Source organism: Corvus moneduloides, chromosome 8, assembly GCF_009650955.1.
Source record: "Corvus moneduloides isolate bCorMon1 chromosome 8, bCorMon1.pri, whole genome shotgun sequence".
NCBI classification, from domain to species: domain Eukaryota; kingdom Metazoa; phylum Chordata; class Aves; order Passeriformes; family Corvidae; genus Corvus; species Corvus moneduloides.
The window spans coordinates 35,571,060-35,589,433 of record NC_045483.1 but is presented as its reverse complement, the minus strand read 5'-3'; the positions used below and the strand labels follow the sequence as shown (position 1 = coordinate 35,589,433).

Here is an 18,374-nt window from a genome sequence, read left to right as displayed (position 1 = left end):
TCCTTCTTTTTCCCTTAGATTTTCCTTCTTTTTTCCTCCCTTTTTCTTTTTTCTTTTTTCCCCCTTTTCCTCTTCTTCCCTTACCTCTTTGCTCTTTTTTCTTCTTTTTTATTCTCTTTTCTTATTTTCTTCCTTTTCTCTCTTTTCACTGTCTTTTCTTCTTTTCCTTCTTCTTTCTTTTTTCCTCTTATTTTTTCCTTATTTTTTCCTTTCTTTTTTCCTAGTTTCTATTTTCCTTCTTTTTAAATTCATTTGCCCCTAACCTTTTTCTTTTTACTTCTTTTTTCTTCTCCTTTCCTTCTCTATTCCTTCTTTTTTTCTTCTATCTTAGCTTCTTTTTTCCTTCTCTTTCCTTCTTTTTCCTTTATTTTTTCTCCTTCCTCTTTTCCTTCTTTTTTCTTTTTTCCTTCTTTTCCCCATATACTTTCCTTCTTCTTTCCTTCTTCTTTTTTCCTTCTTTCCCCTTCCCTTGTTTTCCTTTCTTTTCTCTTTCTCTTTTACTTCCTTTTTCTGCCTTTTTTCTTCTTTCTTAATTTTCCCCTCTTTTTTCCTAATTTCTTTTTCTTTCTTTCTTTTCTTTCTAGTTTCTATTTTCCTTCCTTTAAAATTCTTTTTTCCCCTTATTTTTTTCCTTTTTACTTCTTTTTCTTTCCTTTTCCCTTCTTTCCTGCCTCCCCCCCCTTCTGTGTCTCTCTTTTTTATTTTCTCTTTTCTGGTTTTCCCTTCTTTTTTTCCCCCTTATTTTCCCTCCTCTCCACTCTTCCAAAGGATTTCTTTCTGGATTTTAAGTCTGCCTTCATCTCCACAAGGATTTGCTATTTCTGTTTTAGCCTCAGAAAATATTAAGTAGTTCCACAGGAAATGGGCCTTGGAGATATTTCTCATTATATGGATTTTTTCCCCCCTTTTCTTTAGATCTCAACCTCATTCTCCTGGATATCTTTAGAAACGTCCTTTTTTAAACACTGGGAGGTTTGAACTGTGCCCATGGAATTAGGGAATAAGTTACTTATGAGAATGATTTTTAATTTGTTTTTTACTTGACTCAGTTTTATTTGGTTCTTCTTTTCCCTTTTTTCTTTGCCCACGTGTGTGAGACACTGTGGATATTTGATATATTTAACATTTGGGAATGCGATATTTGGAATTTTTTTTTTTTTTTTTTTTGGTAATACACTCATTTTTCCAACCCTTGGCTTTTGGGAATGTTCATTTCTTTGGGTCTTTGCAATACACCCACATTCCCTGCATTTATCCAGCTGTGAAGCAAGGCCCCTCCCTTTATTTTTGCTAGCAGTGTTATTGATTCTACCAGTAAATTTTATTATTTTTGACTCAAAAATTTTATTGGTTTTAATAGTAAAATGTATTATTTTAAATAGTAAAATGTGTTCTTTTAAATAGTAAATTACTAGTAAATAATTAACCAGTAAATCACTAGTAAAATACTCTTTTTGGGAGTAATTTGAAGTCTTTATTTTCTCTGGGGCCAATCCTTGAGGAAAACCGAATTTTCCTTTCAATCATCAGCTTTTTGCCCTTGGAACTGGCTCTGTGATTTCTGCTGCCAGTTTTGGATGCTTTTGGTTGATATTTTAAAGAAAGAGCCAAAAATGCACAATAGCTTCTGGGAAGGGGGAGCATCCTCTCCAGTCCTGTGTGGGACCAGCCCCAGGTCCCACAAACCCCCTCCTCTGGCTCTGGGAAAAGCAAATTGAGGAGTCCTTTGCTTCTCCCCCTTGCCGGCCCCCCACATTTTGATCCCCCAGCCTCTCCAAACACATGGGAGTTTCTGGAGCCAGGAGACTTGGAGCTCACCCCTGGATCTTCAGAGCAGGCAGAGGTGGACTGAGGGCTGCTCAGCTCTGTCAAAATGCCAATATTTCTGTGCCTGCAGAAGCAGGTATCCCTGTTCCTGGAAAACCTGGCTCCCACAGTTCAGGAATCCAGGAATCTGAGCCCTTCCCGTGCTGGGCAGGAGCTGAGCAGGCATCCCCCGTTAGCATTTGGGCATCCATCTCTGCTATGCTTTAATTTTCGCTTTTCTATCGTCCACCTTGCTGCCTTTTCCTCCTTGATTGGTGAGCTTGGTTTGGCCGTTTGTGGAGTTTTTTGGGTTGTTTTCTTTCCCTTTTTTTTTGCCTGGATTCTTTCCTGACATCCTGACACACCGTTAGCCTCATCTCCCCTTCTCTAGATCCCTTTGTGACTCTCACCCTCCTCCCCTGTGTATTTGTTCTCCTTCAGGGCCCCTCTTGTTTTCTCCTTTCTCAGAGTTTTTGCATTCGCTCCTTAATTTCTTGATTTTTTTAGCTTCAGCACCAGCCCTGGGTGATGTGCAGCCTCTAAAACCAGCAATCTGTTACCTGCCAAAAGTTTGGAGCTCCTGCTGGCTCCCTTGTGCTCTTCAAAAATTAGATTAATTCATTAGAAGTTGAAATTCAAAGGCGAAGCAAGGGGACACAGGACTTGGAGCTCCAAGCTCTGAATTTTTGCTGGTGGTGTAAGAGAAAAAATAATCCATGGTGGATCTTTTGCTGCTTTTTGGGTTCGGTGTATATCAAGAGAGTCACAGAAAAAATAGATATAAAATACATATAAACATATTTATTTTTATATCCTTTATATAATTTTTATATTTATGTAATTTGTATGTTTTAACATATTTATATAATTTTTATAATTTTATATATTTTTAGATAATTTTTATATAATTTATCTAGCAAATGGTTGTCACTGGGGGATTGCAAATTAAATTACTGCAGTAATTTATCTCCTGGCTTTCTAAAAGTATTTTCTAACATTGCACTTGAAAAGCAAATCACAGCAGCATTTATCAGGAATGTGTTGTATCTCATGCCGCAGTCCTGGCTGGACTCAGGGTTGGGCAGGGCCAGGCTCGTGCTGCTCCCATGGCAGCTTTAGGGTCTCACAACCCCCGGGCTCAGGGATGTTCGGGGGCTCTTACCCCTGAGCCAGGAGCGCCTTCTGCCCTCAGCTGCTGACAGGGCTGCTCCCGGACCCAAACCCCTCGAGATTTTAGGCTTATAATCAGAATTTTGTCTTCTTGCGATGTTCTTGCAATCCTGCTGAGCTGGGAATGCCGGAGTTCACTCCGTGCAGAGCACTTGGGCTTTCTGAGCCTTTTCTTTGAGACTCCCTGGGCTCAGAATCGCTGTAGCTGGAATTTTTCCCTTCTCCTGTGCCAGGCTGTGGTGCTGGAACCTTTCGGCTTAGGCACAGGGACATTTTTGGGCTGCAGCTGCCAGGCACAGCCTTGGTACAGCCCTTCCTCAATCTCCACAGGCTCCCAAATCCCTTCAGACTCTGACGCTTCTGTTTACACCGGCCTGAAGAATATCCTGGAAATCCACGGCCATGAAAACACCATTTACAGCTGACAATTAATGGAAACTGTCAGAGGTTTCATCTGGTGCTTCCTCCCTGAGAAACTTGTTTTTCCTAGAGGGATTTCAAAATAAACTGTTGTTATCATATTATTATTACTCGTGTTATTACTTGTATATATTATTTATATGTTATTAATAATATTCCTCTTGTTAAGTACTTAGGGAGTCCCAGTTGAGAGGAATCTTCATGGTTATGAAGAGTAAGGAAATAATAATATTAAATACATAACTTTATAGTATCCTTAAGCTCCATGTCCAAATAAAGCAGTATTTTATCCTTCCAACAACAGAATTAGGCTTTGTTCCTTTGATGATTAATGAGTAAAACAAACACATTGTTGAACTAAATCTTTCACAGTTGTTCAAACCTCAATGTCTTTTTTGCAGGTACTCCTGAGGATTATCCCCAGTATTTCCATATGAATCTCACAACGGCTGAACTCACCCTCCTCAAGCCAATAAATAGGGATTTACACCAGAAGTTTGACTTGGTTATTAAGGTAATTCAGGCTGAATTCGTGTGTTTATATTCTTTCGATTAAAACAAAAGCTCTGGAGAACAAGTGGGGTGGGCCTCTTGTCTTTCCTGCAGTTTTCACTTCCTTTTTTTAGCCTCTCAGGCGTCATTTAGCACCATCAGGGGGAAGAAGGGTGTGAAGTATTTGTGAAAAGGGAATGAATGTGGCAAAGTTTTAACGTTTCTAGTTACACTGTGTGAACAAACTCAGCACCACTTGTCCCCTCGCTTTTTTATGAGCCCCGTTGTCCTGAGATTGCAGCTGGTTTCTATTTCACGTGTTCAGTTCGCGGCCCATGCTAGCGGATCACGGCGATACAGATCATTGTGTGCGTGGGGAAGGGTCACAGAACCCCAGCACGGGTCAGGCTGGGGCAGCGGGGAATAATTCATGTTTGAGTAGTGAATATTCACAGAATCCCAGGAACCACAGAGGGCACCTCCCAGCTCCAGCAGGGCCATCGCGGAGCACAGGCACAGCACTGTGTGCACACAGCTCTGCAACAGCCCCAGGGAGGAGAGCCCAGAGCCTCTGTGGCCAATGTGCTCAGGGCTGGGCACTGCCCAGGGCAGCAGTTCTGCCTCCTGGGCAGGGCAATTGCTGGGCTCAGGCCCTGCCCGGTGCTCTGGTGCCATTGCTGGGCCCCGGAGCAGAGCCCGGGCCCTGCTCGGAGCCCTCCCTGCAGCCAGGGACAGCCAGGGCTGAGGGCCCCTCTCAGCTGGGGCTCCTCTCGAGGCTGAGCAGCCCCGGCTCCCTCAGCCTGTGCTGGGCACGGAGATGCTCCAGGCCCTTCCTCAGCTGCGCAGCCTCCGCCGGCCCCGCTCCAGGAGCTCCCTGGCCCTGCTGTGCTGAGGAGCCAGGGCTGGACACAGCACTCCAGAGGTGCCTCCAGGGCTGCCCAGAGGGGCAGGATCCCTCCCTGCCCTGCTGGGAATGCTCTTCCTGCTGCCCATTCAGCTCCTAGTGCTGGGAAAAGCCATAAAAGCACAGCCCCTGGATCCCTGGCAGTGTCCAAGGCCAGGCTGGACATTGGGGCTTGGAGCAGCCTGGGACAGTGGAAGGTGTCCCTGCCCATGGCAGGGGTGGCACTGGATGGGCTTTAAGGTCCCTTCCAACCCAAACCATTCCATGACTCTAAATATCCTAAGGAGTTACAGGTTAAAGCCCTGTAGCCCTTTAGTTCCCAAACTTAGGCAGCACAATACCTCGATTAAAAATCAATTAACTGGTATGGGAGGGTATTTTTTGTGCCTAAATAGCAACCTGGGTCGTTAACAGCAATGTTTATAGGATTTAGGAGGTTCCTGTTGCTGTGGTAAATGTGCAGTCAGGGAAGATAGGAAAATAGTAAGGAAGAGGATCAGTCTGTAAGGATGACAATGTGCCACCTACTAGAACAATGAAAGTTTTAGTGCTCTATCCTTCAGGGACCTTTGGAATAACGGCTCAGGCTTGCACCACATCAAACCTTCAGCTTCTTGTGTTGCACATTTCTCATTTCTTGCAGTTGTAGGATCTGATTCTGTTTTATCTGGAGGGGTGCAACGTGATGTTTCCCTTCAAACAGAAAATCTGCTATTTTTGCAGCATGCATTCAATTTAATCTTTAAAATATTCCCTCTGATATGAGAAGATCAATCTTCTTTTTTTTTTCCTGTTAAGGTATTATGGAAAACTGTGAAATGGGAAAGGTGGTTAAGTCAATACAGGAATATTTGAATGCAGGAAGGAAGGAGGACAGGAAATGGGGGCACTCACCTGCACTGCTGATAAATGTTGAATTCTCAAATAGGGAGGCAATGGAACAAACTAAAGATCCTAATAAGAAATGCTGGATTTCAACATCCCTCTATCTCTGGAATATATTAGCTGACAAGAAAGGAGAAAAACAGTTTTGCCCTTCTATGGGAGCTCTTGGCACTTCCATTCCCTGCCAAGAAACATGGGCATTATTACAACATCCTTACAAAAAAATGTATGGATTTTTGAGAGGGTTCCCATTGGAATTTCCATGTGGCAACAGCAAGGCTGCCACAATATGTGGATTAAGCCATTAAGCTGAAAGGGCTTAATTAAAATTACAGTGCCATGACCACTGCACTGTAGACATCAAATTATGTTCTTGGTACCAGCTCTAAAAAATGTCAGACAGGTTTTATTTATTTTTTTTAAGCATGAAGCAAATGGGAGAATTAATCAAATTGCTACACTCTGCTCCTTTCCTGTTTGAGCAGGGGTTATTTATCAATCAGACAGAATCTAAGCTGGTACTTCCATTCTGATCCATTTGCAAAGAGGATGGGCTACAGGAGGCTGGCTGTGAAATGCTCATGGGTGGAATTCCTGCACTTTGGAGAATTTACCACACCTGGGAGAGAGCAGATTCTGAGAAACTTGCTCATGCTGGGCATGATTCAGTTCACAGGGACTCACTTTTGGAGTAGGCAAAGGATGAGGAGCTGCAGGAGTTTCTCCTCAGTATTTGCAGTCGGGTGATACACAGTAATTACAGAAAAATCAAGAATTTTGTCCAGAGCTGCTATAAAACCTGTGGGAGTTGCAAGAGCAAAAAAAAAAAAAAAAAAACTGGAAGTATTTGGAGGCCAATGAAGGGCTGAGAATCCCAGACTGGTTTGGGTTGGAAGGGATCTCAAAACTCATCCCATTCCAGCCCCTGCCATGGGCAGGGACACCTTCCACCGTCCCAGGCTGCTCCAAGCCCCAATGTCCAGCCTGGCCTTGGACACTGCCAAGGATCATGGGGCAGCCACAGCTGCTCTGGGAACCTGTGCCAGGGCCTGCCCACCCTCCCAGACCTTTTTCCTTTCTGGTTGTACCACTCTGGTCTGTGTTATTTACCCAAGAATGCGTCGAATTTCCCATCCTCTAAAGAAAATGCATCCTTGTCAGATTCAAAATCGGGGAAAGCATTTTATTTCTCCTGCAAAAATTGGTTTTCCATTTCTGATGGCCTTGGATTAGTGACTAAAAATGCTTTGATTTTTAGAACATCAGGTGGAAAAAGAGAGGAATGTTTTGATGATCTCACGTGGGCAGCTGTGTACCAGTGAAATGAAATTGATCATTTTAGAGTAGTTTAGATAGTTGATAGATAAATTGATTTAGTTAATTAAATTGATAGTTCTAGAATAGGTTTTCATCCAGTCAATTCATAAACCGCTGTCTGTTGTATTTGATTGTATTTGGGAAATTAGGAAGGATTTATGTGACTTGGGCATCTCAATAAAAACCCCAACAGATTAGTTAAAAAATCAGGGGGGAAGAGGGAAAAGATAAGATTCCCAGTTTCAAGTAACATTTGTAGCCTGATTTATTAATAATACTTTTCCTTGGATCTAAGGGTTTTATGGCTTTTAGGGAATAGACTCTCACAACCCAGGCTAGTGGAAGGTGAGGTGGAACTGGATGAGCTTTAAGGCCTTTCCGACCCAAACCAGTCTGGAATTCTGTGCAAAATAATTGGTTTGTGTCCCCTGGGGTGGTTTTGGTGCCTCCCCACAGAGCTGGTGACAGAAATGTGCTCAACACTGTGCAGGGCAACACAGAGGATTTTGAAGAATATCCTTGCCGAGCATTTTCAGTATCCTATGGCTCTATGCCTGTGATCCCAGGGTGGGTTTCAGCCAGGCTGTCGTGGAGCCGATGACAGACAATTCCATGGGAACAGCTCTACAGTGGGATTGCATTTCCCTCTTGTTTAGAGGGTGGCAGAAGGTCAGAGTGGAACAGAGTGTTTGAAATTTCAGTGTTACAGGGAAATTGGTTTGGCATCCCATTGTGCAAGAGGTGATGGAGAATGTTCCTGCTGTAATATCTACTCTGTTTACTCTGGAATTTGTCCAGGCTGGAATTTTTGAACCGAGTGGAATTTCCAGCCAAATTGGGCAGCAGAGGGGCAGCTCCCATCTCTGCTCCCTGGGACAGGGACAGCACCCAGGGAGCGGCTGGAGCTGGGCCAGGGCAGGCTCAGGCTGAGATCAGGGCAAGGTGCTTCCCCCAGAGGGTGCTGGGCACTGCCCAGGCTCCCCAGGGAATGGGCACGGCCCCGAGGCTGCCAGAGCTCCAGGAGCGTTTGGACAGCGCTGCCAGGGATGCCCAGGCTGGGGTTGTTGGGGGGTCTGGGCAGCGCCAGGGGCTGGATCCATGATCCCTGTGGGACCCTTCCAGCTCGGGATATTCTGTGGTTCTCCAATTCCTTTCTCGTGGAGCTGCTTTGGATCAGAGATGCTCCCAGCAGTCCCAGTGTAATTAAACCCTTCCCAATATCCATGATTCTCCCTGATATGGATCTCAGCAGAAACAACAGGAAGTGGTGCTCTCCTGCTCCTCACTCTGGAGCTTTGTTGGTTTCTCTGATCCCACTGGGAACATCATGGATCCCTCCTGTCCGTTGCTCTTGAGTCTGTTGAAAAATTCCTGCATTACAGGAAAAAAAGGCATCCTTTTGGAAACAACCTCAGAATCAAACTGGAAGGCAGGAAATAAGGTTGTTTATGTGCCATGGTTGGTGTGATTGCACCAGGGCTGTTTCCTGTTCCGAGGAAGTGCAGGAAGACTGGGAGAGAGTGTTTGCCTGCCACTGGAAGGTGCAGAGGGCAAGAAATGATCAGGTTTAAAACACAGGGAGGTTGTGGGGGACAGCTCTAGGCTGGAGAAACTTGGGAATGATCTCAGTGGTTGAAATACTGAAATAACAGCTAATTCTGATGCGGAGGTATTACAGAATCATAATATATATTTTATATATATGGTTGTTTATATAAATACAAAAAATATAACTATAAATATAAAATATAAAAAATATTCTGGTTGTAAAGACAAATACATAGTCACAGAATCATTTAGGTTGAAAAAACCCTCTAAAACCATCAATTCCAACCCTTTTAACTCAGCCAAGCCCACAACTACTCTGTGTCCCCATGTCTTCCCAACACTTCCTGGGATGGAACTTCCAGGGATTGACTGTAGAATTGCAGAAGGACTTTGCAAGACCAAGGGAGTCGGTGATAAAATGGTTGATAAAATTAGGCATGGATTAAAAATAAGGTGAAACATGTCAGAAAGGGTCGTCCTAAACTTTTCTATAAAATGATGGGTTCTGGCCTGACTTGGGAATGAGATCTTGGTGTTGGAACTGGGAACAGAGTGTGAAGGTTGGCTCGGTGATCCAAAAAAAAAGGAAATGGAACATTAGAAATCATCAGTGAAAATAGAGAAAAGGACAGGGAGAAAAGTACTGCAGCTCTGAACAGATCCAGGCATCCTGAGCACAGCGTCCCAAAAAGGACAGAGAAGGACAGAGGCTCCTCCAGGTGAGGAAGGAAGAAGCTGGGACAGACCCCTGTGAAATGCAGTTTTATGTCAGAGTTCAGGGAGTGAAGAGGAAGCAGCACTTCAGCCTCTCCTGCAGTGGCAGGGTGAGGAGTTCTCAACTGGGACAAGGAGGTGGCAGGGTTAAAACAGACAGAATGGGTTCTTCTCCAGAACAGAAGGTTGTGTGGAGACCTCACAGCTCTTTCCAGGATCTCAAGGGGTACGGGGAATCTGGAGAGGGACTCTGCAACAAGAACTGGAGTGACAGAACAAGGGAGGATGGGTTCAGACTGACAGAGGGGGAATTAAGATGGGAGATTGGGAAGGAATTGTTCCTTGTGAAGGTGGGCAGGCCCTGGTACAGGGTGCCCAGAGCAGCTGGGGCTGCCCCTGGATCCCTGGCAGTGCCCAAGGCCAGGCTGGACATTGGGGCTTAGAGCAGCCTGGGACAGTGGAAGGTGTCCCTGCCCATGGCAGGGATGATTTTCAAGGTCCCTTCCAACACAAACTGTGATTCCTTCCAAGACTGATTTGACAGGCAGTGCTGTGGGGCCAAATGCTGACCTGGGTGCAAGGGGAGGCCAGGCTGGCTCATGGAAGACAAATTTATTAATAAAAAGAGAAATCCAGGGAGATCTGAGCTGCTTCTCTTCTTCTCTAGGCTCCTGTCTTTGGCTGCAGCTTCAAGCATGATTTTTGAATTGTTTTTCTTACCATATTCACCAGGGGAGGTTCAGATTAGACATCAGAAAAAATTCCTTTTTCCCTGAAAGAGCGGTCAGGCTTTGGAAGAAGTCGCCCAGGGCAGTGTTGGAGTCACCCTCTCTGGAAGTGTTCAGGAGGCATCAAGAGGTGGCCCTTGGGGGCGTGGTTTGGGGGTGATGCTGGTGTTGCTGGGGTAATGGTTGGACTCTATGACCTTGAAAGACTCTCCCAACCTTGGTGATTCTGTGGCTGGTTTATTCTGAATTTCAGACAGCACAATTCCAGCAGGCAATGAGGAGATGTCCATCAGTTGAGGCTCACGGGACTGGAAGTTCTTGCATTAGAGAAATGCTCCATGGGTTTTGAGACTCAAAAAGTCCAGAATGATCTACTGTTTTTTGGTTTCCACCCCTTCAGAACTTCATATCTGCAATGTTTCGTTGATTTTTCCAAGGACTTCAAGCCTTCAGCTCTTCCCATCCTGTTCTGATCTCTTGGCTCCACGCATCTGTTGACCTTTGCTACCTTTGGTTGGGGTAGCTCCAACCTTCCCCTCTTCCTGTGTCTTATTTTTCTTGTATTTCAGAGGATTTGTGCTTATTCTTTGCTCCTCTAAACTTTGGGGTTTGCACTCAGGGTGACAGATTAGGACAAGAATGGAAGAAGTTTCTTTTCATTAAAGAGTTGCTCCATCCTCTTTCTGTCGATGCTGAAATTTTCCAAATCATTCCTTTGGTTGTGCATCTCCTGTAGGTACTAAGGACAAGAAGTGGTTTTTTAAATTAGCTGTTCAAAGGTTCAGCCCTTAGGTGAACTCCGAATTCAATTAACTCTCTTTGAGACAGCCTTTTTTTTCTCTCTTGTGTTTAATACAGTGATGGGATTTGATGTAGAATTAAAAATCTGAGTGCAGGGACAGGGTTTGTCTTTGTGATGCAGGAAAAAAGGGTCCAGGAAACCCAAAATTTCCCTTTAAATCACTAAAATATTTCTTCATGTCAGTAAGATTGACCCTAAATTGTGTGTCAAAACTCCCAGAGCAATGAAATTATTAAAATCAATAATTGGGATGTTCTGTGGTATCTCTTTATTGACAGAAATTTCCTTTCTGCAATAAAAACCTATCTTTCCATGTAAAATTTAACATTCACCACCTAAAACTTGGCCTGATGGCTTTGTGGCTGGTGGGTTTTTTGAGGGAAGAAGAAAGAGTTGCAATATTTGGGAAATAATCCCTAATTGCTGATCACTGCCCTGCAGCACCGTGAGTCTTGCTGGTCCTGAAGTTATGCTTTACCCTTGGCCCTCAAATGGATGTTTTGGGGTTTGGGGGTTTTTTTATGCCCAGTGTCCAGACACATTTTGTGCTGATTTAGTTTCCCTGCCTCAGTGATAGTGAAGTCACTGGCAGGAAAGTCACATTTCTTCTACGTTCTAAAGATATTCTGTGCTCCTTGTCCTCAAGCCAAGTTTTAATCCAGTTCAGCGCTTCTTTCCTTGTGCTGTACCTGCCGACCTTGGGAATTAATCCCCAATCCTAAAGTTTAGCCTAAACCTGGATAAATGCTGTCCCTCTTTTCACCCTGCCTTCCCCGTTCAGTTACACCGAGTGATGTCCCAGTTCCAAGGAGCCACTTTGTCACCCTGCCCCTCCTCCTCCCTCTCCCTGCTGGCTGCTCCTGACTTAACCACATCCATTTAAATAATGGATCACAGAATCCCAGGATGGTTTGGCTTGGAAGGGACGTTAAAGCTCATCTGGTTCCACTCCCTGCCCCCTAATTTTGCATTCCTTAAGTCTGAGATCTTCTTGGAGCTCAGTTTGCAGCTCCCCCTGCTACTCTTCCGCACAGCTTTGTGCGTAGCCCCTCACCAGGAATAAATCCTGACATCCCAATTTTTTTGTGTGAAGCTCACTTTTATCCCCATGCACCACTCTCCCCTCAGCTCCCCTTGCTCATGTTCCTGTTGGGATTGGAGGGGAGAGAGAACTTTTTTGGGGTTTTCATTTGTTTGTTTGTTTAGGGTTTTTTTATTATTATTATTATTTTGGTTTGGGGCTTTTTTTTTTTCTTTGTTTTCTTTGGGTTTTTTTGTTGGGTTTTTCTTTGCTTCTAGGGATGGACCTTCCCATTTTTATCAAATAAAAGATCTGGCATGAAGACAAACCTCCCATTACATGTTTTATTTAAAATTTGTTCCGAATTAGCCTGTTTTACGCTTCAGATAACTCTGTAGTCCTGTGGAAAAGGAGCAGCATGGAAGTGTCTTGAATAAAACAATTCTGTTTCCTTGCACCTTAGGACAGATTGTTTGGATGGAGGATTGCTGAAGTGGCTCCTGTGATTCCATGGAGAACTAGGAGTATTTATTGCCTAAGTGGAATTGGGAACTCTGAGTTTTATCCAAGGGAACCAGGTTTTGCTCTCTTTTAGATGTTTCTCTAGGACAGGATCTGCTGTTTTGGGCAGTGAGAGGGGACACTGGGAACTGGCTGGAGAATATTCCAGCTCTGGATAGTGCTGGGGGCCTGGAGCTGGACTCAGTGATCCCTGTGGGTCCTTCCAGCTTGGAATTGCACTCAGTGATCCCTGTGGGTCCTTCCAGCTTGGAATTGCACTCGATGATCCCTGTGGGTTCTTCCAGCTTGGAATTGCACTCAATGATCTCTGTGTGTCCTTCCAGCTTGGAATTGCACTCAGTGATCCCTGTGGGTTCTTCCAGCTTGGAATTGCACTCGATGATCCCTGTGAGTCCTTCCAGCTTGGAATTGCACTCCATGATCCCTGTGGGTCCTTTCCAGCTTGGAACTGCATTCAGTGATCCCTGTGCGTCCTTTCCAGCTTGGAGTTGGACTCAATGATCCCTGTGGGTCCTTTCCAGCTTGGAGTTGGACTCTGTGATCTCTGTGAGTCCTTCCAGCTTGGAATTACACTCAATGATCCCTGTGGGTCCTTTCCAGCTTGGAGTTGGACTCAATGATCCCTGTGTATTCTTTCCAGCTTGGGATTGCACTCCATGATCCCTGTGCATTCTTTCCAGCTTGAAATTGCACTCGATGATCCCTTTGGGGCCTTTCCACCTTGGAATACTCCATGGTTCCATGAGGGAGCCTTTTGCATTGCTCTAATTTCTCATTTTTGGGGGAACTGTTTCATCTGCTACTTTGGAGGAGGGAACTTCCCATTGGCCCTGTTAATTCCCACAGCCATTTGCTCCTCACTCATTGCATCCCCCCTGGAACTGCTTTCCTGTCACCTCCAGCCATCTTCTATCAGGACAAAATGATGGACACTACCAATGGGAGCAATCTTCAGCAGAGATGATGTAATAAATATTTAGTATCTGTGAGAATTAACACATTGCACATTATTTTATCTTTTCTTTTTCTTTAGCTGCCCTTAGCTACTCAGTTATACCGGAGTCTAAGTCTGTGCTGGTTTTTTTGTGTCTTGGTAGCAGTGTGAAGGTCACATCCTTGGGGTTATTTGAGAGATCCTTCATTATTTTGACACTAAACCACATTTTTTGAAGGACTGGAACCCAAATGCTTTGTGGCTTAGATACCAGGGTGAAGCAAATGTAAATTGTTTGCTGTTTGTGCTCCAGAATATGTGTTAGGAAGCAAAAAAGCTCAACCAACAAGCAAGTCCAGGTCAATATGAGGAAAAAGGGTTTGCACTGAGCACTCAATGTCTGGAACAACTCCCATGAGATGTAACTTCATCTCTTATAAAAAACCCCACAACAAAACCAAAAATAACAAAAAACCCACCTCCAAACCACTGCAAAACAAAGAAGCAAAAAAAAAAAAAACAAACCACAGAAAGAAAAACCACAAGAAATAGGGCACTGGAGCAAAATCTGACAACATTTCAGCTTTTTTTATATTTTTTGAGCATTATGAAGGTTCTGTGTTGAACTCTGTTCATAGTCAAGTGCTGCTTCTAGGACTGATTTCATGGAACATCTGAAAGCAAATCAATTCTTCACGTTGTAATATGGAATTCCTTGTTTCAAACAAAAGGCAAAAGGAAGTGGCTGTTCGCAAATCTTGCTTTTTTCCCTTAAATAGAGGCATCTTCAGAAACAAAAAAATGAAATGAATCCATCATTGTGACCAGTGAACACGAAGGAAAGCTGAAGGGATTCTGAGTGGAAGTTCTGAGGAAGGACGCCTTTGCTTTGTCCTTTTGGGCTCCAGGGTTTCAAGTTTGAAGTCCAATTGTGGGAGCAAACAACTCTCTTTGTGTTTGGCAGTGTGTAATTCCCAGCACTTCAGCAAAGCCTGCAACACCTTCCTGGGTGAATATTCCTGCTTTTATCCCAGAATGAGCTCTGGGCTCACTTGGACTTTAAAGCAAGGACATTTTTATGGTGTTTCAAGCTGTTCAGAAGATTGGGACCCTCTGTTGTTTGCGTTTTCCTTTTTTTAGGATCTCTTCCCAGCGAAAAATATTAAGGGTTTTTATAAAGTAACTCACAGGTGTTGGATGGAAACTCTGGGCTCTGAAGGGACTGACTTTACTTGGAAAAGCAGAAGAAAAGAGTATTTAATGATGGACAACCATTGTTAGTCCTGTGGGGAGGAGCACTTCAGGAGAGCCCTGGAGGGGCTGGAGCGTGTCCAGGGCAGGGAACGGAGCTGGGAAGGGGCTGGAGCCCCAGGAGGGGCTGAGGGAGCTGGGAAAGGGGCTGAGCCTGGAGCAAAGGAGGCTCAGGGGGGACCTTGTGGCTCTGCACAAGTCCCTGACAGGAGGGGGCAGCCGGGGGGGTCGGGCTCTGCTGCCAGGGAACAGGGACAGGACAAGGGGAAACGGCCTCAGGCTGGGCCAGGGGAGGCTCAGCTTGGCCAGCAGCAGGAATTTCTGCATGGAAAGGGTGCTCAGGCCTTGGCAGGGGCTGCCCAGGGAGCTTTGGAGTGCCCATGCCTGGAGGTGTCCAAGGAAGGGCTGGAGGTGGCACTCAGTGCTCTGGGCTGGGGACAAGGTGGGCACCGGGCACATGATCCTGGAAGTCTTTCCATCCTAAAAGATTCCAGGATTCTCTGATTCCATGATACATCTACATATAAAATAAAATCCCAGTAGTGTGTGGCGCTTGAGGAGCAGACTTTTCCTGGTATTTTTTTTTTATACTTTCAATATTTTAACTTAGGCAAAAATTCCTTCTCAGGACATTTCTGGAGTTTCACCCTCCTGGGTCAGTAGCCAGAGTCCTGCCAGGTAATTTTGGTGAAGTTTATTTTCATTCAGTGGAGCATCAACTGGACTGGTCTGGAGAATCTTTTCCTGTTGTTCAAGAGTAATCCAGGTATATTTTAAAAAGAAAACTCCATTTTTTCCTAAAAACCAAGAATGAGTTTTTTATGGGTTACTTAAGGTGTCATCACCTCCTCTGAAGAAAACAACAATTTTTATATTTCTTTTTACTTGAACTAGAAGCTTTTAATACCTTTTTCTTTTCTTTTTTTTTATAGAGGTTTTTATCATTAACAAGATGCTATTGCTGCTTTATAAACAAAGAAAGTTAACATTTTTCAGACCAAGAAAAGGTGTTTAAATAAGAAATTTTAAAAAACTTCGATGAAACCAAAGGGATGTTTCCAGACCAAGGTTCCTTGGACTCTTGATTTGAAAAATGAGGAATTACCTGTTTGAAATGGGGGAAATACCAGATTAGAAGTAAAACCCTCTGCAAACAGAAAGCCCTGCTACCAACAGGAATTTAGGTCTCATTCTCTCTGTTGTGGTCCAGGGTCTGTGTGCATCCCGATTTTGGGAATACAAATTTTGGCCGTGGAACAGGAAACTCTTTCAGTGGCCTACTGTGGTCTTGCTGCAGTGTCACGTGCAGGACTATCATTAAACCCGGTTTACTTTTTGTCTCCTAATTCCCTTGTGTCTTTGCTTTAATTAGTTGTAGGTCGGGAAGTTACAGGAAAAGAAAGCAGAATTCTAGGTTTTTATAGGTTTAGCACCGTGGAATGGGCAATTAGTGCTTTTATCTTTAGGAAGTTTGAGAATAAGAATAAATCAGGTGAAAAATATCAGGGAGTAACTCCTGGGAGGTTCAGAGCTGCCATGGGGAAGTAAGTGGGGGTTATTTTGTCGAAGTAAAGAATTTTGCTGGACACACATCCACAACTTCCCTGGGAACAGGGTGCCCAGAGAAGCTGTGGCTGCCCCTGGATCCCTGGCAGTGTCCAAGGCCAGGCTGGCTGGACTTGGAGCAGCCTGGGACAGTGGAAGGTGTCCCTGCCCATGGCAGGGGTGGCACTGGATGGGCTTTGAGGTCCTTCCAACCCAAACCAGTCTGGGATTCAAAAATAGGCAAAATCCAGATTAAAGTCCCACTCATGTAACGCTGAAGAGGCAGATTTGGGGGGAGAGGAAGCAAATGTGTCCATGTGTGCTGTTCCCACCTGTCGTGGTTTGACACAGTTAAGCGTCAAGCACACAAAATCTGTTACTTTTCATAAGGGGAAAATAAGAAAATATTGAAGCAAACTAGAGAGCTGCGAGGCAAAACAGGTTCAAACTTAAAACGGTTGCTGTGCAAATAAAAAAGTTTATTACTAACAGAACTAAAAGCAAAAAGGTATAACAAGAAATTCAAGCAAACCCCCCCCCTCTTCCAGCACTTCCCTCCTTTTACCCAACTCGCACAAAGGATAGCAGAACATGGGATTTTAGTCAGTGTTGCAGTTCTTAAATACTCTCTTTCTTATGCTTAAGGGAAAAAGCGTTTTCTTCTGCTTCACGTGGTTCCCAAAGTGCCACCAACAGCAGACCCGCCCGGAAAGAAACAATCTGCTGTGGTGTAAAACATCTCTCCCCTGAAAAATCTCACAGTTCCTTCACACTGCCAAACATGGGCCATCACATGGGGTTATTAATCTTCTAAAGGATGAGTTACTTTGGCCTGAACACAAAGGCTTTCTTCGCCACCAGTCTCTAAAAGCCTCTCACTGCTTCTATATAACCTGGCATGGGCACTCTTCACAATCTTCACGGGCCACACGTGAATTCTCCATCCCCCCATGTACTTCAAATGGATCAAAGAGACAAACAGTTTGTGATATTACAGTTTCTTACCACAGCATGCAGGAAGTATTTTTAAGCTACGCACGAGAATCGCGGCACCGCCCTCTTTTCTCCTGTCGCCATTTCCAGCTCTGTCCCACATGACTCACTTTCTCTCTGACTCTGAAGCCACCACATTGAAGAATGTTCTTGCTCAGGCTTTATGGTGGAGAAAGCCTCGCTCCCTTTGTGCTGCTCGCTGCATGGTGTCCTCTTCAGTTCAGCGTGAAGTGTGCTGGCTGCAGACAGGAGGCTCCGCCGGCTCCTGACGGCTCCGCGTGGAGAGGAGAGGGACGCGCCGGTCCCAGGAAGCCGCGCTGGATGGGTTTAGCCGTGCGGCAGTCCATGGCTGGGTTTAGCTGTGTGGCAGTCCATGGCTGGGTTTAGCCGTGTGGCAGTCCGTGCCTGGGTTTAGCCGTGCGGCAGTCCATGCCTGGGTTTAGCCGTGCGGCAGTCCATGGCTGGGTTTAGCTGTGGCAGTCCATGGCTGGTTTAAGCTGTGTGGCAGTCCATACCTGGGTTCAGCCGTGCGGCGGTCCATGCCTGGGTTTAGCTCTGTGGCAGTCCGTGGCTGGGTTTAGCCGTGTGACAGTCCATGGCTGGGTTTAGCTGTGGCAGTCCATGCCTGGGTTCAGCCGTGCGGCAGTCCATGGCTGGGTTTAGCCGTGCGGCAGTCCATGGCTGGGTTTAGCTCTGTGGCAGTCCATGGCTGGGTTCAGCCGTGCGGCAGTCCATGGCTGGGTTTAGCTGTGGCAGTCCATGGCTGGGTTTAGCTGTGTGGCAGTCCATGGCTGGGTTTAGCTCTGTGGCAGTCCATGGCTGGGTTCAGCCGTGTGGCAGTCCATGGCTGGGTTCAGCCATGTGGCAGTCCATGGCTGGGTTTAGCCGTGTGACAGTCCATGGCTGGGTTTAGCTGTGGCAGTCCATGGCTGGTTGGGTTCAGCCGTGCGGCAGTCCATGCCTGGGTTCAGCCGTGCGGCAGTCCATGGCTGGGTTTAGCCGTGCGGCAGTCCATGGCTGGGTTTAGCCGTGCGGCAGTCCATGGCTGGGTTTAGCTCTGTGGCAGTCCATGGCTGGGTTCAGCCGTGCGGCAGTCCATGGCTGGGTTTAGCTCTGTGGCAGTCCATGGCTGGGTTTAGCTGTGGCAGTCCATGGCTGGGTTTAGCTCTGTGGCAGTCCATGGCTGGGTTCAGCCGTGTGGCAGTCCATGGCTGGGTTCAGCCGTGTGGCAGTCCATGGCTGGGTTTAGCTGTGGCAGTCCATGGCTGGGTTTAGCTGTGGCAGTCCATGCCTGGGTTCAGCCGTGTGGCAGTCCATGGCTG

The 18,374-nt window shown here is 45.5% G+C and overlaps 1 protein-coding gene across 19 annotated transcripts in view; it reads left to right on the top strand.

Annotated features, from left to right (window-relative positions):
• Positions 1–18,374, top strand: part of PCDH15 (protocadherin related 15) — a 684,600-nt gene that overhangs the window by 505,741 nt on the left and 160,485 nt on the right. For all 19 annotated transcript variants that reach the window (XM_032115593.1, XM_032115587.1, XM_032115586.1 and 16 more), the window contains one exon: positions 3,798–3,910. In XM_032115593.1, the coding sequence (XP_031971484.1) occupies positions 3,798–3,910 (113 nt within the window). The remainder of the gene's footprint in view (positions 1–3,797; positions 3,911–18,374) is intronic.